Consider the following 21,563-nt stretch of genomic DNA (forward strand, 5'->3'; position numbering starts at 1 on the left):
AAGCAAAAATCAGTGATTTCAACATCATAGAGATTTAAATGGTGGTGTTTGAAAGTGCAACATTACATCTTCCTGCTTCATAGAAATGATCCAATATGTTGCATGATCTAAGTTATCAGTCATGCCTAGGACGATCTGGGACCGACAATTAGAGATTTGTTTTAAAGGGACACTCCACTTTTTTTTTTAAATATGCTCATTTTCCAGCTCCCTTAGAGTTAAAACTTAGATTTTCACCTTTTTTGCAATACATTTAGCCGATCTCCGGGTCTGGCGGTAGCACTTTTAGCATAGTTTAGCATAATCTATTGATTTCCATTAGACCATTAGCATCGCGCTAAAAACTATACTCTCATTCTGCCGTAATAATCAAGAACTTTGCTGCTGTAACATGGCTGCAGCAGGCGTAGTAATATTACGCACTGCCCGAAAATAGTCCCCTGCCATTGAAAGTTACTAAGGGGACTATTTTAAAGTTGTGATTTTTCTGCCTAGAAAATCACAACTTTAAATTTTCTGTCCGTCTTAGTACACAATGTAACTACAGAAGAGTCAAGTTTTAAATAGGAAAAATATTGAAACTCTTTGGTTATTTTTTAGCGCGATGCTTATGGTCTAATCGGATTCAATGGATTGTGCTAAGCTATGCTAAGCTTTCCAGGGGAGCTGGAAAATTAGCATATTTTCAAAAAAAAGTGGAGCGTCTCTTTAAAACACTATGAAGAGAATTGTACATCATCCATCTATTTTTTCCACCAGCTCTTCATCAGACCACTGTACATTCAAGGACCTTCAACATGCTAAACAATAAAAAAGCAAAGTTAAACGACGAGGCACTGACAGCTCTGAATGCTTGACACCTGTCCCTAATGAATTAGTTTAAGACAAATGTGACAAGTTACCTCACAGACCCCCGTCTGAAATCTGTACATTTGCATCGTATAGCGTTTCAAATGGGTGAGCGATCGTGCGCACGTTCGAAGGGCCATCCCCCGCATCCCAGGGGACCAAGAGTCGAGCCCCGCAGTCATAACCATTGCCTCCTTGTGGCCAGAGAGGCATCTGTTGAGTAATCTCTCTGAAAGGCGATCTGGTTTGCCTGGCTTTCACTTAATGGGATTGTTTCTATAACACCTCAAAGACGTGCACCATCTTGAGATTATATCAAAGAGGGGAGCGGCAAAATACAGATCTGTGGGGATCAAGGCCTGTCCTAAACCCGTAACGTAAGGTCAACCAAAGTGAAGTAAACCATTACGTAGATTGCCTTCACAAACAATGTTTTGGTTACAAGTTTGACATTTTTGTGAAATTAATGGAATAGTAGATTCATTTTCTGGCATGTTTTGCCTGTTTAATCATTTGCATGCCAAACTGATAAGTAAAACAACAAGACCCTTCTTTTCTACAGGCGGCATGAGAATAAGCTTGATGCAATGTAGCATATGACGACCTATCAAATTCGATGGACAGGTGATGGACAGATGTCTCTATCCACATGGGGACAATAAACGCAGGACGGCGAGAAATGTAGACGTGATATAGAGATATAAAAAGAAAGAGAAAGACCAGCCCGTGAGCTAGGAGGACGCCATGAAAAAAACCACAGAGCTTTCAGTGGGGCGTAATGAGAGACCACTCACAACATCACACCTCTGCTGGTGCTCAGGGGCCGTGGAGAAGCTCTCACTGTCACAGTGATACGGGGACCCATCCTCCATTCTTTTGTATAACACAAAAGAGCCGCCAACGTTTACCCCCCTCCCGATGTTTAACAGACAGCTGTTTGTCATCCAGGTACAATGTAAAGACAGGAGATATAAGGTTGCCAAACCATCCATCCACACACATACACAACCACAGTTGTGCATCCTCTGCGGGAATCATCATCATTACATCATGATGACTATATCATCCCATATCACTATACGATAGATGTCATAAATAACATTGTGTCACATTATCTGGTCATTTAGAAAGTTTCTCTTGGAGGCAAATAAAAAAATATATATTTTTTAAACGACCTATATCAGGACACAGCGAGCAATATTACTTTACGAGCAAACACTGGGTCTCGTTCACAAATAATTGCGTTTTTTTTCGCACTTGAACTTCTCACGAAAACTTTCCGCCTAATTCACAACACAAGAGTTTGTTCTTATTCTTGGTCTTACGTTAGTGAATTTGGAGTGTTCTACATAAGCGACCGCATGCACAAGGTTGGTAATTTGCATAAAACACACCCAAACCAGCTCCATATAAGGGTTTTCCGCAGCGCTGGAAAATCTTAAAGCAGTTTTTCATTGAAGCAAAAGAGCTCGAAAAGAAACCCATGATTATATTTATTATCAGTAAAGTTCTGTTTTGCTTTGCATTTTTTATTTGGGAGGCTGTGCTGTGCTGTCAACCGACCGGAGTAACATTAAAGAAGTATTGGATGCGTTAACAAATAAGACATTTAATTAATATGACACAGATATGACAGGCATATGTATCTAAAATAAAACAGACAGGAGATCAAGTGATTGACGTTTGGACTTCTCATTACATTTACATGACGTTTACATTAGACATCAAGGAGATGCTTTCATAGAGATTTAAAAAGGGAGGAAAAAATCAGTAGGCTATAATAATGTATAATGTAATGTAAATAACAATAATAATAATAATATAGATTGTGTATAATAATATATAATACAGAAAATATTATAATATCAAATATAATCATGTAAATTTTATATATCAACATTATAATTATAGACCGTTTCATCGGGCGCACGTGGAGTGACGCAATAAGCGTCTGATCCGCACTTTACTTCCGGTTTCTGTTTGTTTCTGACTAGTTGCTGAAACTGAAATCTTAAACAAATACCTCTTCAAAAATAACAAATGGGTTCCTAATTTACGTGTTGTTTATTTTGCTTGTTATATAAATAAACTACTCTAAAAAGACTTTGTTGTTATTTATTCTTCGCAGAGTTTACCGCAATTTACGTGATGACCACGAAAGCCGCGTGTTTATGTTGTTACTGCTGAAACCATCTATAGCCTAGTATTTGATTATAGCGTACGTGATTATTGGGTATGAGCGATTTTAGGTTTTCTTGATTTTTTGCGTACATTTAGACGACATTTTGATATGAACATTTTTCTTGAATCACAATTTGTTTGTAAAAAACATCCGTACGCACATCTCACACACAAATTTGTGTGTACGCATGCTTGCTGAATGAGACCCACTGTCTTGTATTGCAGGGCTTGACATTAGTGGTTGTCCACTTGTCTGAGACAAGTGAATGTTGTGGATGGGCAAGTGAGAAAGAATTTTAACTGCCCGACCGGACAAGTAACTTCAAAATGTAAAAAAATAAAATAAAAAAGTGAAATATTAAAAATAATATTAAAAATTAAATAAAGGTGAAAAATTCTAAATAAAATATTAAATATAAAATAAAAACTGTCTTTATTTGTGATAGCCTTTGTTTAGTCAGGGATAACCAAATTGACATGGCTGAAATGTCATAAGACAACAACATGACAAAGCTTTATGTCAAGCCCTGTAGTGGTTAATTTTTTTCTTTACAAAATGCATCTTTTTGTACCTTCTTAAAAGGAAAACACCACAGTTTTTCAATATTTTACTATGTTCTTACCTCAACTTAGATGAATTAATACATACCTATCTTTTTTCAATGCGTGCACTTTTAATGTTTGTACAGCGCTTCTTGAATGTGTTAGCATTTAGCCTAGCCCCATTCATTCCTATGGCTCCAAACAGGAATGAATTAAGAAGCCACCAAACACTTTCATGTTTTCTCTATTTAAAGACTGTTACATGAGTAGTTACACGAGCAAGTACGGTGGCACAAAATAAAACTTTTGTTTGGAGCCATAGTAATGAATGGGGCTAGGCTAAATGCTAACACATTCAAGAAGCGCTGTACAAAGATTAAAAGTGCACTCATTGAAAAAAGATAGGTATGTATTCATTCATCCAAGTTAAGGCAAGAACATAGTAAAATATTGAAAAACGGTGGTGTTTTCCTTTAATATTTACTGGGTTTGTGTTTAGCCCTGACTGTTTTCTTTACTAATATTTTTTCTTGTTTTGTTCTTATCTTGTGCAACTGCCGACCCTAACAGCTCTGCTCAAAACATTTCTATGCACTCACTTGTGCGGGTACAAATTACAACTTTTAAGTGTAAAATATGAAATTTTAGGCGTTGCATGACATTGTAATAAGTTTACCATGAAAGCTTCTTTATTTACTTTTCTAAAAGAGAATTTGGGGGAATTAGTTGAGGACATGATCCACGTCTGGGCTCGAACCCGCATCTCCTACATGCAGACCACGACACAATGCATCTTAAGAACGTATGACAAGTGCTGAAAAGCTGCAAGATATTTAACTAAAACTCAGCGTCAAAGGTCGAAGATAAATAAACCTGCGATGTGTCAAAAACGAGGCGTCTGGAGTGACCGATATATTACACTAAACCAGAACAGATGACAACCAATAAAGGAGAATAGAGTCCAAGAGGCAATTCGAATGTCCTACAGCCACATTGATCCATGGCTGTTGATAATCGCAGCATTTTCAATTTAACTCCAGAGTCCTTAAAATAGCGAAATATGACTAAATAGAAGGACAGTCGGGCTCGCTTCTGCTGAAAAACTATGTTGTGACCTCTGCACGGTTCAGCCAACCATCTTGGTTTTAATTAAAAATCTTTCATAACGGCAAGAATTATGGAAGTGCCGACTGGAAAATAGTTGGCGGTTGCGTGAATGAAATACTGCACACCAAAATGAGCACGGACATAAATAAGGAGCTCCGTGGCATCTGTAGCAAGACTATATCCAAACAAAGAGTACTGTAATAGAGTTTTCTTAAAATGCACTTATCTATGAACAAATTGAATTTTTTGCGTATAGACTCCTATTGTAGATAGACTGTACATAACATGTTCTTTTCCAGTAGGAAACACAGGCGCGGGTAATTAACTCCTAGACGAATTTACAGTGCGAACAAGCCAAAGTATCTTATTTCTCGAATTTCGCTGACTGTTAAACATTGTGTCATATAAATCACAGGTAAACGACTACTTCCTTATTTTATGTGAGGCGAATGTAAGTTATTTAAAAAGTAGTCCGGTTAATTCCATTTAATACATCAAGCTTCACAGTTTAGACAGGACTCATTAAGCTAGCTGCACCTGACGTGTCGTGTTGTTGCGAGACACGGCACAGCGACCCGCTGTGTGTTTATCACGCTGTCAGGCAGAGAAATGGGTGGCCTGAGCCAAAGCTAATGATTTAGAGGTGGCAGTGGGGGTTTAAATATTACTCACTGAAAAAAGGTTCAAATGAAGGAGGTTCAGGGGCCAAAGGTGCGGCATATAGCACCAACAGTTGTCAGCCGTACAAAGAAGCCCAGTGTGAAAGCCAATCTCGTATTGCGGTGAGAGATCCCAGCGTTTAACGGGAAAAATGCACTCCGTCGACCCGCAGATGAGGGTGAGCTCACCTTATGTTGTATACACAAACTCTATTAGTGTTGATTCTGTCGTAGCATTTTACAGTCCCACAAATCCACCAAAATGGGGAAAGTTTGCGCGGAGCCTCTTGAGAGGACATGAAAAATATCATAAAAATCGTAAAATGAGATGTTTCCCATAAAAGATGAACTTGAACATGTGCATGCTGTGCCTGTGGTAGTTTGTGTGTCAGCAGGAAACACTGGAACGCTCACTTACAGGGATTTTTTATGGGTATCACTTGACTTGTGAATTGTGTAAAAGATTTATGGCAAAGTTTTTTGTCAGTTTAACCTCTATAGCCTATTTACCTGAGGTAAACAATAAGAAATTAAATTACTTGGATGTCTTAATTAAACAAAAATAAATATTTGTAATAAGTTATCTAATACGTAAACGATTAATCGCGATTAATCGCATACAAAATAAAAGTTTGTGAATGCATAATGTGTTTGTGTGCACTATGTGTAATTATTATGTATAATATAAAATATAAACACACACACGCAAATGTTTCTTAAATGTATACAAGAATGCTTGTGTATTTATATATACATAATATATGTATATGACGATTAATCGCATACAAAATAAAAACTTGTGTATGGATCATTATATGTGTGTGTGTATTGTGTGTAATTATTATGTATAATATAAAATATATAAATATAAACATAAATGTTTCTTAAATAATATATACAAGAATGTTTGTGTATTTATATATACATAATAATTAAACGTATTACACACACATATATTATGCATACACAAACTTTTATTTTGTAGGCGATTAATAGCGATTCATTAAATACCAAATTAAAGCTAGTGTATGCATAATTTATAATTTATAATTATTTTGTATAATTTAAAATATATAAAAATATAAACACACACAAGCACGCACATGTTTCTTAAATATATACAAGACACATACTAAAATGTCTTGTCTATATATATATACACACACATACTAAAATATCTGTATGTACTGCGTTTAATTATTATGCAAACAAACTTTTATTTTGTATGCGATTAATCCCGAAAAAAGCTTGTGTATGCATCATTATTTATGTGTGTGAACTGTGTGTAATTATTATGTATAATATAAAATTATATTTTATAAATATATATAAATGTTTCTTAAATATATACAAGAATGTTTGTGTATTTATATATAATTATTAAACACAGTACATAAACACAAAATAAAAGTTTGTTTGTATAATGTGTGTTTATGTACTGTGTTTAATTATTATATATAAATACACAAACATTCTTGTATATATTTAAGAAACATTTATATATATTTATATATTTATTAAATATAATTTTATATTATACATAATAATTACACACAGTTCACACACATAAATAATGATGCATACACAAGCTTTTATTTTGTATGCAATTAATTGCGATTGATCACATACAAAATAAAAGTTTGTTTGTATAATATGTATGTGATTAATCGCAATTAATTGCATACAAAATAAAAGCTTGTGTATGCATCATTTATATAAATGTTTCTTAAATATATACAAGAATGTTTGTGTATTTATTAGGGCTGTCAAAATTAACGCGTTAATAACGCGTTAACGCAAATTCATTTTAACGCCACTAATTTTATTAACGGAGATTAACGCAACGCGCAATTTCTGTTTGACCCTTGGTCCAGCCCATAGTTGAATGAACAGAGACGCGGACAAATGTGACTCTCTCTAAATGAGTGAAAGGTTTTCATAGAAATAAGAACATTAAGCAAATCGTCTACCAAATCCAATGCTCTAAATGCTCGTTGGACATCTGATATGATCGTTATTTATACGTCTGAAAGGTGTAACGTTACCGTCCTCCTAATGCTTAATCTAATACAAAAATGCGTCTCAATTCATTTTGGTTTCGCTTTTATGCATGACTTATAAAATAGACTGCAGGACTTGCTTGATGTTAAAATAGTCATTTAGAGAGATAAAGTTCGGTACCTGATTAATGTTAAAGAGTTATTAAGAGCGACAAGACTCAAAAGCGATCCCCTCACGCTGACTGACTGACATCTGAAGCGCGTGCACACAGATGCGCGAGTGCGCGACCCGGATATATAGACATCTACACAAAATTACAGTTTTACAAATATCTGTTTTGATAAGAATTCACGCAGGTAGGCTCTATAATCTGTTATGTTTTAAGTAAATGTTTGGTTAACTGTTGGGTAAAAATATCTGATGTGTAACATTATATTAGATCACTTAGATTTTAAGCAGTCTGTCTCAATGTCAATCAAACAAAAGGAAAAAAAGTTGAACATACATTGATGATGTTTTTGCTTTGTGTGTGCTAAATCTATTAGTTTTACCAGTGATTTTAAGGTATTGATGTGGTAATATAATGTATGGATGTGGTAATGTTTGTGGTAATTTGACTCTTTCAACTTCAAACACGTGTAGTTCTGTCATATTTTGTTATATTTCAACAAATCATGCATTGTTCTATGTTTTAATAGAGAATGTCAAAATATGAACAACTATTTTTTATTTTTTTAATTTGCTAATTCCGACTCAACTTGCCAGCACAGGTCACAAATGATGCAGCAGCAAACAAAAATGGAGAAAGAAAAATCTTCTGAAAGGGAAATTCATATACAAAACAATGGCTGGTGATTCTGTTAAAATGTAAACAGGCTGTTGTTAACATACATTTCCATAAAGCATCTATATATGTATATATGATTAGAATATTAAAAACCTGAAAAGTGTTAAATTAGGGTAAATTTAGAATGGATAAAAATGTGCGATTAATTTGCGATTAATCGCAGTTAATTCATGAAATCATGCGATTAATCTAGATTAATTTTTTTAATCTATTGACAGCCCTAGTATTTATATATAATAATTAAACAGTACATAAACACATATTATACAAACAAACTTTTATTTTATTTGCAATTAATCACGATAAATTGTTTGACAAAAATAATTATATGTCATATCAAAATCCCTCTGCAGTTCCATTATAAACCCCTGGGTCTTTGTGAACCCCTTGTTCCATCCATGTAAAAGGTAATTATTTTTTGGGTGCGGAAACTTACCACCTCCTCATCAGAGAGCTCCCGCCCCTGAATGCTGCTGCTGTCTCGAACCGCCTGCTGGTGCCCCTTCCCCTTAATGTGACTGAACAGGTGGACTTCAGAGGTGATCTACAAACACAAACACAAAGGTCACCGGTCACTTAATGGGGAACGGCTGAAGAAAAAGCAGAGGGCTTGAGATATACACATCCACCTCACAATACGTTACAGCATCATTCACGGCCTGACAGTTCTCAGGTGTCGAGACATATGTTCCGACTTTTCAAAGCTTAATATGATCCTTGATCCTGACTGACATCTGCAAAGCTGACAGACACATCTCATAACAGTTTGAAAATCAGAACTTGACGCCGAATAACTTTAACTAAAGCGACCGAAACGCATCGACGACTCTGTTTTGAACGTGCCGGCACCCGGGGCACTATTGACAGTTAGCTCAAATGTCGCCTCTTGACTTTGTAGGGAAGAACAACTGTCCCAAAAACACAAGAGGTCATGTGAAAACATAATGACTCCGCCTCCACAAAATGCCCTCATTATTCATGTAATGCTTCTGTTCTTGGGAAATTGGAGGATTGCGACGATTAAGGATCTGGGCTGGTAACTGAACGGTTGTAGGTTTGAACACCGCAGGGGAGACAAATGAACTTCTGCAAGTGTCAGCAAGTTGGTGTGATGTGGTGACTGTAAAGTAAATAAGTTTGGGGTGGTTCAAGAATAATTGACTATTCTTGAATAAATTCAGTTATTTACTTAAACTTATTTCATATTTTTATGAGAAATCCATAATTTAATAACAACATTACCTGCTCCATAGCTCCAAAATGTATATTCTTATAAACACATTTCCAAAATTACAGTTTCAAGAGGTTTGACATCAATGATACTAACTGACAACGGTTCTCGAGTGTTTTGTAACAGAACGTGACACAGCAAATCAAAGCACGATTGAGATTTGAGAGCTACGCCACAGGGGTTTTCATCACACAGTTATCGTATGATCTATAGCACGTATGGTTTACATTTATGCTACATATTTGTCTTTTTTTAAAAACCCACTGAAGTGCACTGGAATGTGCAGCATTATTTGATGTGGTGACGCCTGAAACAGGAAGTAAGTGCAAAACTATCAAAAAGACCCTCCCCCTTTTTAAATAATCAATAGCGTTTCGTTTTTGGCAAAGTCACATTTGGCAGCTTGTGAGTGCCACAGTTGCATGAAAATGGAGTCTAACAAAGTGCTTTAGAAATAATATAAACTGTTATCAAAGAATAAAAATCAGCTTATGTGACACTGACGCAATATTGGACTTCATTCGCCCCAATGGAAAGCATATTTTACACTGTCTGAATCTTTTTTCATTTCTTACATACGGCACACAGTGCACTTGGCCATGTATAAAAACTAGTTAATGTATTAGCAAGTGTCTGATTTCATGCTCAGGTTCTTATATAATATAGGGGGCATTATGCTACAGCATCTAGAGAGCATTTGATTGTACATGATATTTGAGGAGAAGCTAAAGTGTAAGATTAGACTTTAAAGGGACACTCCACTGTTTTTGAAAATATGCTCACTTTCCAGCTCCCCTAGAGTTAAACATTGACTTTTACTGTTTTGGAATTCATTCTGCTGATCTCTGGGTCTGGCGCTAGCACTTTTAGCATACCTTAGCATTATCCATTGAATCTGATTAGACCATTAGCATCGCACCAAAAAAATAACCAAAGAGTTTCAAAATTTTTCCTATTTAAAACTTGACTCTTCTGTAGTTACATTGTGTACTTAGATTGACAGAAAAGTTGTGATTTTCTAGGCAGATATGGCTAGGAACTATAATCTCATTCTGGCGTAATAAAAAGGACTTTGCTGCCGTAACATGGCTGCAGGAAGCGCAATGACTATTTTCAGGCACTGCGTAATATCATTGCGCCTGCTGCAGCCATGTTACATCAGCAAAGTCCTTAATTATTATGCCGCAATGAGAGTATAATACCTAGCCACATCGGCCTAGAAAATCTAGGGCCAGACCCGGGGATCGGCTGAATGGATTCCAAAACGGTAAAAATCAAATGTTTAACTCTAGGGGAGCTGGAAAATTAGCATATTTTCAAAAAAGTGGCGTGTCCCTTTAACACAAAAACTACATTTTGAATGCTTATATCTTCTATATGCAAATTTTGTCTATGGGTTGGATCATACCAGTCCATATATGTGACCCTAGACCACAAAAACAGTTTTGAGTCACACATGTATACTTGTAGCAATAGCCACAATACATTGCATGGGTCAAAATTATCAATATTTATTTTATGTCAAAAATAATTAGCATATTAAGTAAAAATCACGTCCCATAAAGATACATTTTCTTTCCTTTCTTAAATATATTAAAAAAACTATCATTAGTAATGTTTTACTAATAAAATGGCAATATTCTCTTAAAAATTAGATTTTTTTCCACACTTAAGATTTCAGATTTTCAAATAGTTGTATTTCGGACAAATATCATCCTATCATAACAAACCGTACATCAATGGAAAGCGTAAATCTGATTTAAATTCTTTTTCCCTTATAACTGGTGTTGTGATAAATCATTTTTATACTAAAGGGGAAAACATTTGATTTCATGGGTACTTTAAAGTCCGCCTCTAGTTAATGTATACTTTAGCTGTATCGGAAACAGCAGCGAAACAAATAAGGTGAATGACGTGACGTTAATTATTTTGTGTCCGTATGGATAAATTAAGTATAAAAGGTTAAAATATCAAAATAAATTTGCAGATTTCTTGCATACATTCTCTTTTTTGAGGACCAAGTCTAAAATTTCTGGTTTTATTTCATTATGAACGAATATTTGGGGGAAATTTGCTAAAAATACACATGTGGTGTAACTACTATTTTTTTCATTAAAATGTAAATAGTATAATTATTGGAATAAAATATATGGAATAAAATATAATCATCTAGTTTAGTATATGATTTTTTTACATAATTTTTTTCACAATCATTTGTCAAAGATTATTTAGCAAACAGAGATGTTTTCAGCATATGTTCAGACAAATATTACAAAAACGCATTCAAATTTACATTCAGAAACAAATAATAAAATTATATTTTAAAATGATTATTTTGAGGATTACGCTTACATGCCATCAAGGTGGATAAAATATTTAATATTTCTTATTCTTTGGCGCAATTGGCGGTTAGACCATTTGACATTTTCAGGTCCATTCAGTCTTAACTTTCATTAAAATGGGGCAAATGTAATTTTTTATTGCATAAAATTAACATAAATACACTGTGCATTGAAATAAACCTGATGTATGTTTTTAAAACAAGTAAAAAAAATTATGTTGCACAGGTTTAGAATGACATGACAATGAGTAAATATTGACAGATTTTTCATTTCTTTATAAATCTAGGCTGATAACCAAAGGTTGTGGGTTGGAACCCCCCAAAATTCCTGTGAATTTTCACTACTATGTCTTTGATTAAAACATTAAACATTATGCATGAAAGCATTGTGCATGACTGAGCAAAACGTCCACTGCAGAATTAAACAGAACTCTCTTTTTTCCTGTGCCAGGTGAGGACACCAGTATCTGGATGCTCGTGTTGTTTGTCTCCTGCATCGAGTCCTGGAGTCGAGCCCACACGGTAGTCTGTGTATAATATCATTAACTAGAGTGCTTCTTGCTGACCCAGGGTTGATCTCTGGTGTCAGAGCCTGGCCAAGGTCATCTGACATTTTTAACAAGATTTCATTCTCTGAGCTTAATCTGATGTCAGTTTGAAGCTCCAAGGTGTCTGGCCCCAGCTGCTTTAAAAAAAAGTCAAGCGGGTCGAAGATAAATGCGGTCGCTTAAAGATTTGTTGCCCGTGGTTAAAAAAACATAATTATGCTCAGCTATTAATCTCCGCCCGGAGTTCATGCTTAATTAATGCTGTTAAATTCTCATTCTTTATGAAAATCCTCCAGATCACCTTAGTAGTCTGGCATTTTGTGTACTTCTGTACACGGCAAGTAACAAAGGCTAAATTGTGCATCCTCACAGCATTCGGCTCCAGGGATGGCGTGACTGGAGGAAATGTATCGCACCCCAAATGTTCCTACGTTTGGCAGCACATCACTGGTTAATGTGTAAAGTCAACTATAAAGTAAGCCATTCGCAGGCTGGCTTACAGAAGAGTGTAAACACTGTGGCTCTACGATGCTTTCCAAACATTGCCGTGTTTGTTTGAGCGGCCGATGTGTCAAACTCTGGCTCAACCAATGGTGCGAGTTGGAGGCGGGACTGCCTGAATGACAGACATGGGGTGGAAAAAGTGTTTGGGGAAACCTAAGTGGAAAATCAATTTTTTTGCCGTTCTTGTTACTGCTAATGGTGCAGGATTACAGCGGTGCTCTCGATTCTTTACTTACCACAACATTACAGAGCGAGCATTGTTTCTTCCGTTCGTAAGGTGTGAGTTTGGGTGCGTAGTCTGTGTTAGCGTGTCTGCCGCTGCTCAGCTCAGCTGCCTTTTCTTTCCTCTGCTCGATCTGTTCCATGTGTCTACGGCTGCTCTCATCATGCTGCACAAAAACAAAGCAAAAAAGCATGTTAACCAAGTTAAATCTCTTTTAATCTATGTTGAATCTATCTGAAATCTATGAAAGCTTTATATAATATGAATCTATATGAAACCCATCCAAAACCATGTTGACATCATTCACCTGTCAGTCTGTGCACCGCTGTCAATCACACCTATTTTTGAATCTATGTGAATCAATATTGAATCTCTATGGAAGCTATGTACACTCTATCCAAATCTATCTGAATCAGAATCTTTTTGAAATCTACACAAAATAATGTTGCATCCATCTGGAATCAATCTAAATCTATACTGAATCAATCTAGAAATCTATGTTAAATTTATCTGAATCTTTACTGAATCCGTCCTGAATCTTTTCTAATCCATGTTGCACCGGTCAGGGATCTATCAGAGTCTACGGCGAACTGGTCAGGGATCTGTCCGAGTCTACCGTAAACCGCTCAGGGACCTGTCCGAGTCTACCGTAAACCGGTCAGGGACCTGTCCGGATCTAGGGCGAACCTGTCAGGGACCAATCCGGATCTAGGGCGAACCTGTCAGGGACCCATCCGGATCTGAATCTGTTTATTGGAATCTACACCGAATCTGTCGGAGATCTATTCGAATCTACACCGAATCTGTCGGAGATCTATTCGAATCTACACCGAATCTGTCGGAGATCTATTCGAATCTACACCGAATCTGTCGGAGATCTATTCGAATCTACACTGAATCTGTCGGACATCTTTTCGAATCTACACTGAATCTGTCGGAGATCTATTCGAATCTACACTGAATCTGTCAGAGATCTATTCGAATCTACACTGAATCTGTCAGAGATCTTTTCGAATCTACACTGAATCTGTCAGAGATCAATTCGAATCTACACTGAATCTGTCAGAGATCTTTTCGAATCTACACTGAATCTGTCAGAGATCTATTCGAATCTACACTGAATCTGTCGGACATCTATTCGAATCTACACCGAATCTGTCAGAGATCTATTCGAATCTACACCGAATCTGTCAGAGATCTATTCGAATCTACACCGAATCTGTCGGAGATCTATTCGAATCTACACCGAATCTGTCGGAGATCTATTCGAATCTACACCGAATCTGTCGGAGATCTATTCGAATCTACACCGAATCTGTCAGAGATCTATTCGAATCTACACCGAATCTATCAGAGATCTATTCGAATCTACACCGAATCTGTCGGACATCTATTCGAATCTACACCGAATCTGTCGGACATCTATTCGAATCTACACCGAATCTGTCGGACATCTATTCGAATCTACACCGAATCTGTCGGACATCTATTCGAATCTACACCGAATCTGTCGGACATCTATTCGAATCTACACCGAATCTGTCGGACATCTATTCGAATCTACACCGAATCTGTCGGACATCTATTCGAATCTACACCGAATCTGTCGGAGATCTATTCGAATCTACACCGAATCTGTCGGAGATCTATTCGAATCTACACCGAATCTGTCGGAGATCTATTCGAATCTACGCCGAATCTGTCGGAGATCTATTCGAATCTACGCCGAATCTGTCGGAGATCTATTCGAATCTACGCTGAATCTGTCGGAGATCTATTCGAATCTACGCTGAATCTGTCGGAGATCTATTCGAATCTACGTTGAATCTGTCTGAGATCTATTCGAATCTACGCTGAATCTGTCGGAGATCTATTCGAATCTACGCTGAATCTGTCGGAGATCTATTCGAATCTACGCTGAATCTGTCGGAGATCTATTCGAATCTACGCTGAATCTGTCGGAGATCTATTCGAATCTACGCTGAATCTGTCGGAGATCTATTCGAATCTACGCTGAATCTGTCGGAGATCTATTCGAATCTACGCTGAATCTGACAGAAATCCATTCAAATCTACACTAAATCTATTTATAATCTATCTGATTCTATAATTAATCTATTTGAAATCTATTCAAATCTATCTGAGTCTATACTAAATCTGTCAAAATCTGAATCTTTGTTGGATTCTGACAGAGGTGTATCAAACATTGAGATTATTGTTCGTCAAAATTTGATGACCTACAATATGCTTGTAGTTTACCTTCATCTGGATTTTTTTCTGTAGTTCCTCCATGGCCTCCTGTTGAGCTGCACTGAGAGCAGCCAGACGCTCTTCACGGTCTCTACGGTGTAAAAATTAGATGGAACATGTAATACAGAAAACACCAAAGCATACCAACCAGAAACCCTAGTAAATGCTTAGCAATGCCCTACCAATAATTAAATGTAAAAATGTGCCAATAAACTTCATTCACTAACTAAACCTTTAAACTTCACCTTCAAGTACTTTTTTAAGCTGTTGTACACTTAGACCAACATCAAAGTTTGTCTGACATAGTCTTTTTTAACATTATTTTGTGAAAACAAGCATCTGAATTACATACAGTATATATTTATTTAGCTTACACACATAAACACACCGCAATAATAAAGTTTAAAAAGCCTTAATTCCCAGGTATCTGTTGCTTTTTCCCTTGAATTTCACTGAATCAGATTGCAGACCCTTTTGGGAGGGCATCACGACACTAACCTGGCTCTCTCCCGCGCAGCGTCTTCCCTCGCTCGCTCCTTTTCTTGCCGCTGCTGTTCGATTCTCGCCTCCTGTTCTCGCCTCCTCATCAGAAGCTCCTCCACACGGGCCTGCCGCTCCGCTTCCAGAGCCCGCTTGCGCTCCTGAACAGACAAATAAGATGTTTGAGATATCTAATGTGAGAATAAGGATGTTACTTAATAACTATAACTTATGCCAGAAAATTAAGTAGTTGTTACTGTAGAATAAACATGCATTTTCTGTAAAGCAGCTTTGAAACAAAATGCATTTTGAAGAGCGCTATGAGACCAAATAAAAATTGATATCTGTACCTGCACGGCTTCATCCCTGGCCTGTTTTTCCTCCTGTCTCCGCTGACGTTCCTCTTGCAGCTCATTGAGTCGTTGTTCGTATTCGTTTAGCTTAGCCAGCACATCATGCCTCTTATTCTGTGCTTCGAGGGTGTTGATGAAAGCGATCTCATTTACCTAAACAAATCACCAAGATTGAGATTATGAGATTATTCCAAATATGAGATGAACAAAATGTCTGTGCTAAAATCTACACCGTTGTGCGAGAACGTACTTGTTTTCTTTAACATTAGTGATTTGGGACTGCTTTGCCGATTTTATTGTCATATATTTATAACCGAAGTGACTTATACTGGCTATTCATAATAAAAGTATGAGAGTAGGAACAAACCTATGACCTTGGCATTGCTAGAGCAATGCATTACCAAATAAGCAACAGGAATGCAACAAATGATGACACCAGACATTCCAAAGTGTGATTGCTTTAAGTAATAGCGTACTTTGTGTAAATAATACAAGTTAACCAGCTTATTAACAGTAACAAAGGTTTAGGGTTACTTGTGTGAAATGTTTTTCTTGACCTCACAAACCTTTTGATTGGTTAGTGCAGGCTTAAATTGTCTAATGCTATGTACACACCAAACCTGAAGCATCGCGTTCCTTGCTCTAGATTACTCGCAGGATTTAACTTCGCAAGTTAAAACATATTTGCATGACACGAAGACGTGTTTGAGGCAAATACCGAATGTTTTCGCGGCAATCGCAACACCCAATTCGGGTCATTCGCATCAATTTACTAGCGCAAATAGTTGTATTTGCGTTTGGTGTGTACGCCCCATAAGGTTTAGTAAATGTAAATTAAAATATGGAAACAACCTTGGTTTCTTTTGTTATAAAAACGTCGAAAATGTTTTTTGCTATTTTCGGTCGGATAATTTTTCCTGAACTGGGTTTCCATCACACTGATTTTATGCGCATTTTAAAGTATTGCATAAGAAACACCAAAATTCAAATAAAAATCCCTTAATTCGCAAAAACTTTTTAAGCTCACTTAAGGTGTTTTTTGATTATCCGACAAAGATTAAATGCGAATAATGGGAGATGGAAACACATTTGCCGTATTCTGACGTAGCGAACACTAAACCCAAATGTCTGATTGTTTAGCTCAGTAATTCTCAAATTGTGGTCCGCGGACCACTAGTGGTCTGCCAAACCCCACAGTGGTCCGCCAAAAGATGACCTAAACTAGGCAAGTGTTTATACAATCGTCACTTATTTAAGTAGATTTTTAATGCACTTGCGAAACTGTGATATCAGTCCTTGCCTTTCTGTTTTAATAACGTAAAAATGGATCGGTTGGCTAAACAAAAGAGGGTCAAAATAAAAGATCAAGCGTCAACTGAAAACAGCTAAAATCCACAAATCTATTAGTTGTGCAATGTACTAGTTTTTGTTTCATGTGTAAAATCCCTGTAATTTCAGTGATTTTGGACATTAAGGGGAACATTTTTTTTCAGTATTTTATTGTTACCATAGTTACAACCATAGACTTCATATACCCACCACCTCAGTTTTAAACTAATGGCTCTTTGGAATGACATTAAGTGGAACCTAGGCTGTTATAGTATGTTTAACTGCAATTTTTTTTTCACATGTGCAGTTTGTTGTTCATATTAAGCTGCAACTTTTTTTACATTTACTTTTTCAAATGAAATAAAATTCATATAATAATTTCTGAACATAGCATTGCATTTGTTTTTTAAAAAATAGTTTTAACTTGAAACAGTTGCATATTAAACTTAAACTTAGCTTATCCTTCATATTTTTTTTTTTCGGGGAGTGTTAAAGTGGGATTCTGTTAGGTGGTCCTCAGAATAAAATTGGAAGATAAAGTGGTCCTTGGGCTGAAAAAGTTTGAGAAACACTGGTCTAGCTGTATCAGCTGACGTTGTCTTTCCCATAAACAGTATGAGGCTCAACGTCGTCGTAATGCCCTTGCTGCTAGTGCCTGCATCACAAATTTAAAATTCCTTCTTCGGTGAACGCCATTCATTTTGGCAATGACAAGCTGCACTGTGCTAGTAAATGTGTAACTTGCCAAATCGCAACTAAATGCAGTTAAATACATTTTTTAAGCATGCCTTGTATTTACTGTTGGTTGTAGGCTGTGCATTTTAGGTGCATTTAAAAACAGACTATACCCTGGGCTTAAGCGTTTTTGCAAGTTTCTTAAGGCAGAGTAATAATGAATAGTGTAATTGCATTTTGTGCGAGAATAGAACGGTTTAATAACCATTTAGCCAAGATTAATTTATGTGGTCGAATGTAAATTGTACTGTTTTAAAAACTCAGATAGCTATCCAAGTGACCAGGTGTAAAAATGCTCTATTATGTCTGCTGGAATGTTAACAAAATGTTCAGTGTTAATTAAAACGTTAAATAAATATAGTAAAAAATGACATTCTAAAAATGTAACTTATGCAAAAGGTGAGAAAATTGGCAAAATAATTAGGAAAATAAAAAAACATCTTAGGTTATTCAGAGTGTTTCATTTCGGCTTTGGCCAGGAATTTTCCTATCGATGCATCCCTACTGAATATGCAAAAATATACAACCCATCTAAAATAATTACAAATTTGTTATGAGTTTACTATTATTCTAAAATGTGAAAAAAATATTAACACGCGAGTATGTGACACCAAACTTTAAAAGCTAGTGTATCTTCATAGTACAGACTCGACAGGAGTTTCACACTTATGCAAAAAATATCTGTCTGAGAACAGCAAACCTTTGCTTCCTCCTCTTGCGCTTTCTTCACAATTGCCTGGAGCTGAAGCTCTCGCTTGAATTCGGCATGAAGCAGCTTTTCATCCATCATCTTTCTCCTCTGATCCAACAGCTCCTCTTTCCATTTCCTCACTTCTTTCTCCTGAGAAGAACGACACACGAAGATCAAATAGCGACAAAACAAGTTTTCATAGACTGAAGAGGTCAAACTTGTCAGAGGTGTGAAAAACACGGTAGTGGTCTACTTCAAGTACGGATATATAAATATGCAATATTGTCTTAGATCTCACTCATCTCAGAAGAACAGGGCAGAACAAAAACAAACATGCTCGGCGAGGTTACCAACATCAGATTTGGGAGTCTCAGCCACAGTGTATCATTATGAACAACTAAAATGGCTGTTAAGTGATTCTTTCAACAACTATACGGATCGAATTTTCCCCGGTGGCTGAAACGGGTTAGGAAAAACTAAACCAGCCGTGTCTACAGGTGTTAAGGAAAAAAATGACATACTCTTTCCATAAGTTTCTGCAGTTTGTGCGTCTTCTCCTCTCTGAGCTTGTCTCGGAGCTGCTGGGCTTTGAGTTGCTTTTCTTCGTGTTTTTTCTTCGACTCCGCAATGGTTCTGACAACGACAACAAACAGGAGAAAACGGTTCAATGTGCTTCTTAACATTTCTTGTTTCGCTCACAGAACACCTTTTCAAAATCAATACAGCGGTAAGCAATGTCTAATTCATGCGAATTGGAATCAGCAACGTTGTTTTGTTAAGTGGCCAACTTTGCCAGACATAAGTTAACACAGTCTCAATAAAAGGCGTTTAAAGCGGGACTACCTGCTTGGATTACTTAAAAGAGAATTTGGTCTCATTTACAAAGCATAAATTTATGCGTGAAATGTGCATATTGATCTTGACTAAAATTTCTTCTGAATGTACGAAAAATACAAAAACAATATATACCACAACTTTTTTAGCTCTCCTTTACTTCGGTGGCATACCTCCCTAAAATTTTCTGTGGGCATAAGCTGCGTTCCAGAAAGCATTTATTTTGGAATTGTCATAGCTGAGTATTATGCAAATTAGCAACCACGTGCACACTGCCGCTCATTCAGAACACTCCAAACTCAATAACGCAAGACCGAGTTTAAGAACAAATTCATGCGCAAAATTTTGAAGAGAAGTTCAAATGTGCGTATACATAGGAAAACTGCAATTATTAGTGAATGAGACCCAGGCTGCATCCGAAACGGGCAACTTTTTAAAATATATAGTAGGCGTAAAGTACCGTAAAACTTCAAATAATAGCCGAGTCCCAAATAGACGCCTGTCTCTTTTAGACGCCTGGTGTGACGACAGGTTTGGGTAAATAAACGCCTGTCTCAAATAAAGGCCTGGTCTGTTATTTAGTTTCGGGTTGTATTAAATCTTCTAAAACCCGTCAGATAGTCTGTTTAAGACAGTTCTATGGTGCAGATTGAACACGCTAAAGTTTTTTTTGCTTACCGGTAGATGTCACGTGACAGACGCAGTTGTTCCTTTACTCATCACTATGACAACACAACAAGCTTCGTCGCCAGGATTGAGGTGATGATGACAGTAGCGAAGTGGCAATCGGGAGAGTCAGGACTTTTCCCGGTGGGCCGGTAGTGTTTTGGGGCCGCTGATAATAGCCGGGCTTTCAGTCTTTTGTCATGCATGCACTCCCGCCACACATTGTACTTCTCACGCGGAAACACTATTTATCATATTTAATATGCTGCAGCGCCTAAAATGTATCTGGCCGCACTGCTCTCTCTCTCTATCAAGCCCGTCTTCCCTAGAGTTCTAGTCGAGCGAGCCAATACAAAAAAAAAGAAAGAGGCTACACAATAGCCAATCAGAAAATAGCACTGTTGTATCTGGGTAAGATTTCACGCAACAACCAATAAAAAAAACATATAATTGTTTGCTTTATTTATACTGCCAATAATTTAAGACTGTTGTTATTACACGAACTAATTTGTTAAACACATTCAAATTAAAAATAAAACGTAATATGTGGTAACCTCCTGCTGTCATGCTGGAACAATTAAATTAAAAGCCTGTCTCTTATAGACGCCTGTCTCTTTTAGACGCCTGGTGTGATGATAGGTTTGGGAAAATAAAAGCCCGGGCTATTATTTGAAGTTTTACGGTATGTCCGAACTAAAAAAGCAAGGAGTTTTTTTTCTCCTAGGAGTTTTTCAACCCCTAGGGGAGGCTTAACTTATAACTCTTCTATACATTACATTATTACTACGCTCGCTAGTATGGTTTAATCTTAGCCGCTGTACTCTACTGCTAATGTTGTCCATTGATTTTTTTTAATTTCTTCTGCATTTATTAAATGTAAAGCTGCTTTGAAAATTAAACAATTGTGAAAAGTGCTATATAAATAATATTGAATTGAATTCATAGTATTCGAAAAACAGTAGGTGAAAAGTACCAGAGTGACCTACAACTTCTGGCAAGATACTTTAGTGTTCATTTGATGGACGCTTTTCTATCCCGTGATCTCCAGGAGAGGAGTTATCCAACAAAAAAGACGACGGAGGGACAGCGTTTTATTAAAAAATGCCTGAAAGCGGTAACGTGACTTTACTCTAATGCAAATACTGGGCTTTGAGTTGCTTTTCTTCGTGTTTTATCTTCGACTCCGCAATG

The 21,563-nt window shown here is 36.7% G+C and overlaps 1 protein-coding gene across 6 annotated transcripts in view; it reads right to left on the reverse strand.

Annotated features, from left to right (window-relative positions):
* scaper (S-phase cyclin A-associated protein in the ER) overlaps positions 1-21,563 on the reverse strand; it is a 146,632-nt gene that overhangs the window by 86,790 nt on the left and 38,279 nt on the right. For all 6 annotated transcript variants that reach the window (XM_055191842.2, XM_055191840.2, XM_055191839.2 and 3 more), the window contains 7 exons: positions 19,394-19,505; positions 18,882-19,022; positions 16,115-16,270; positions 15,783-15,925; positions 15,294-15,375; positions 13,048-13,200; positions 8,624-8,731 (listed from right to left, as the gene is read on the reverse strand). In XM_055191842.2, the coding sequence (XP_055047817.2) occupies positions 8,624-8,731; positions 13,048-13,200; positions 15,294-15,375; positions 15,783-15,925; positions 16,115-16,270; positions 18,882-19,022; positions 19,394-19,505 (895 nt within the window). The remainder of the gene's footprint in view (positions 1-8,623; positions 8,732-13,047; positions 13,201-15,293; positions 15,376-15,782; positions 15,926-16,114; positions 16,271-18,881; positions 19,023-19,393; positions 19,506-21,563) is intronic.

The sequence above is a fragment of the Misgurnus anguillicaudatus genome, chromosome 6 (genome assembly GCF_027580225.2).
Source record: "Misgurnus anguillicaudatus chromosome 6, ASM2758022v2, whole genome shotgun sequence".
NCBI classification, from domain to species: domain Eukaryota; kingdom Metazoa; phylum Chordata; class Actinopteri; order Cypriniformes; family Cobitidae; genus Misgurnus; species Misgurnus anguillicaudatus.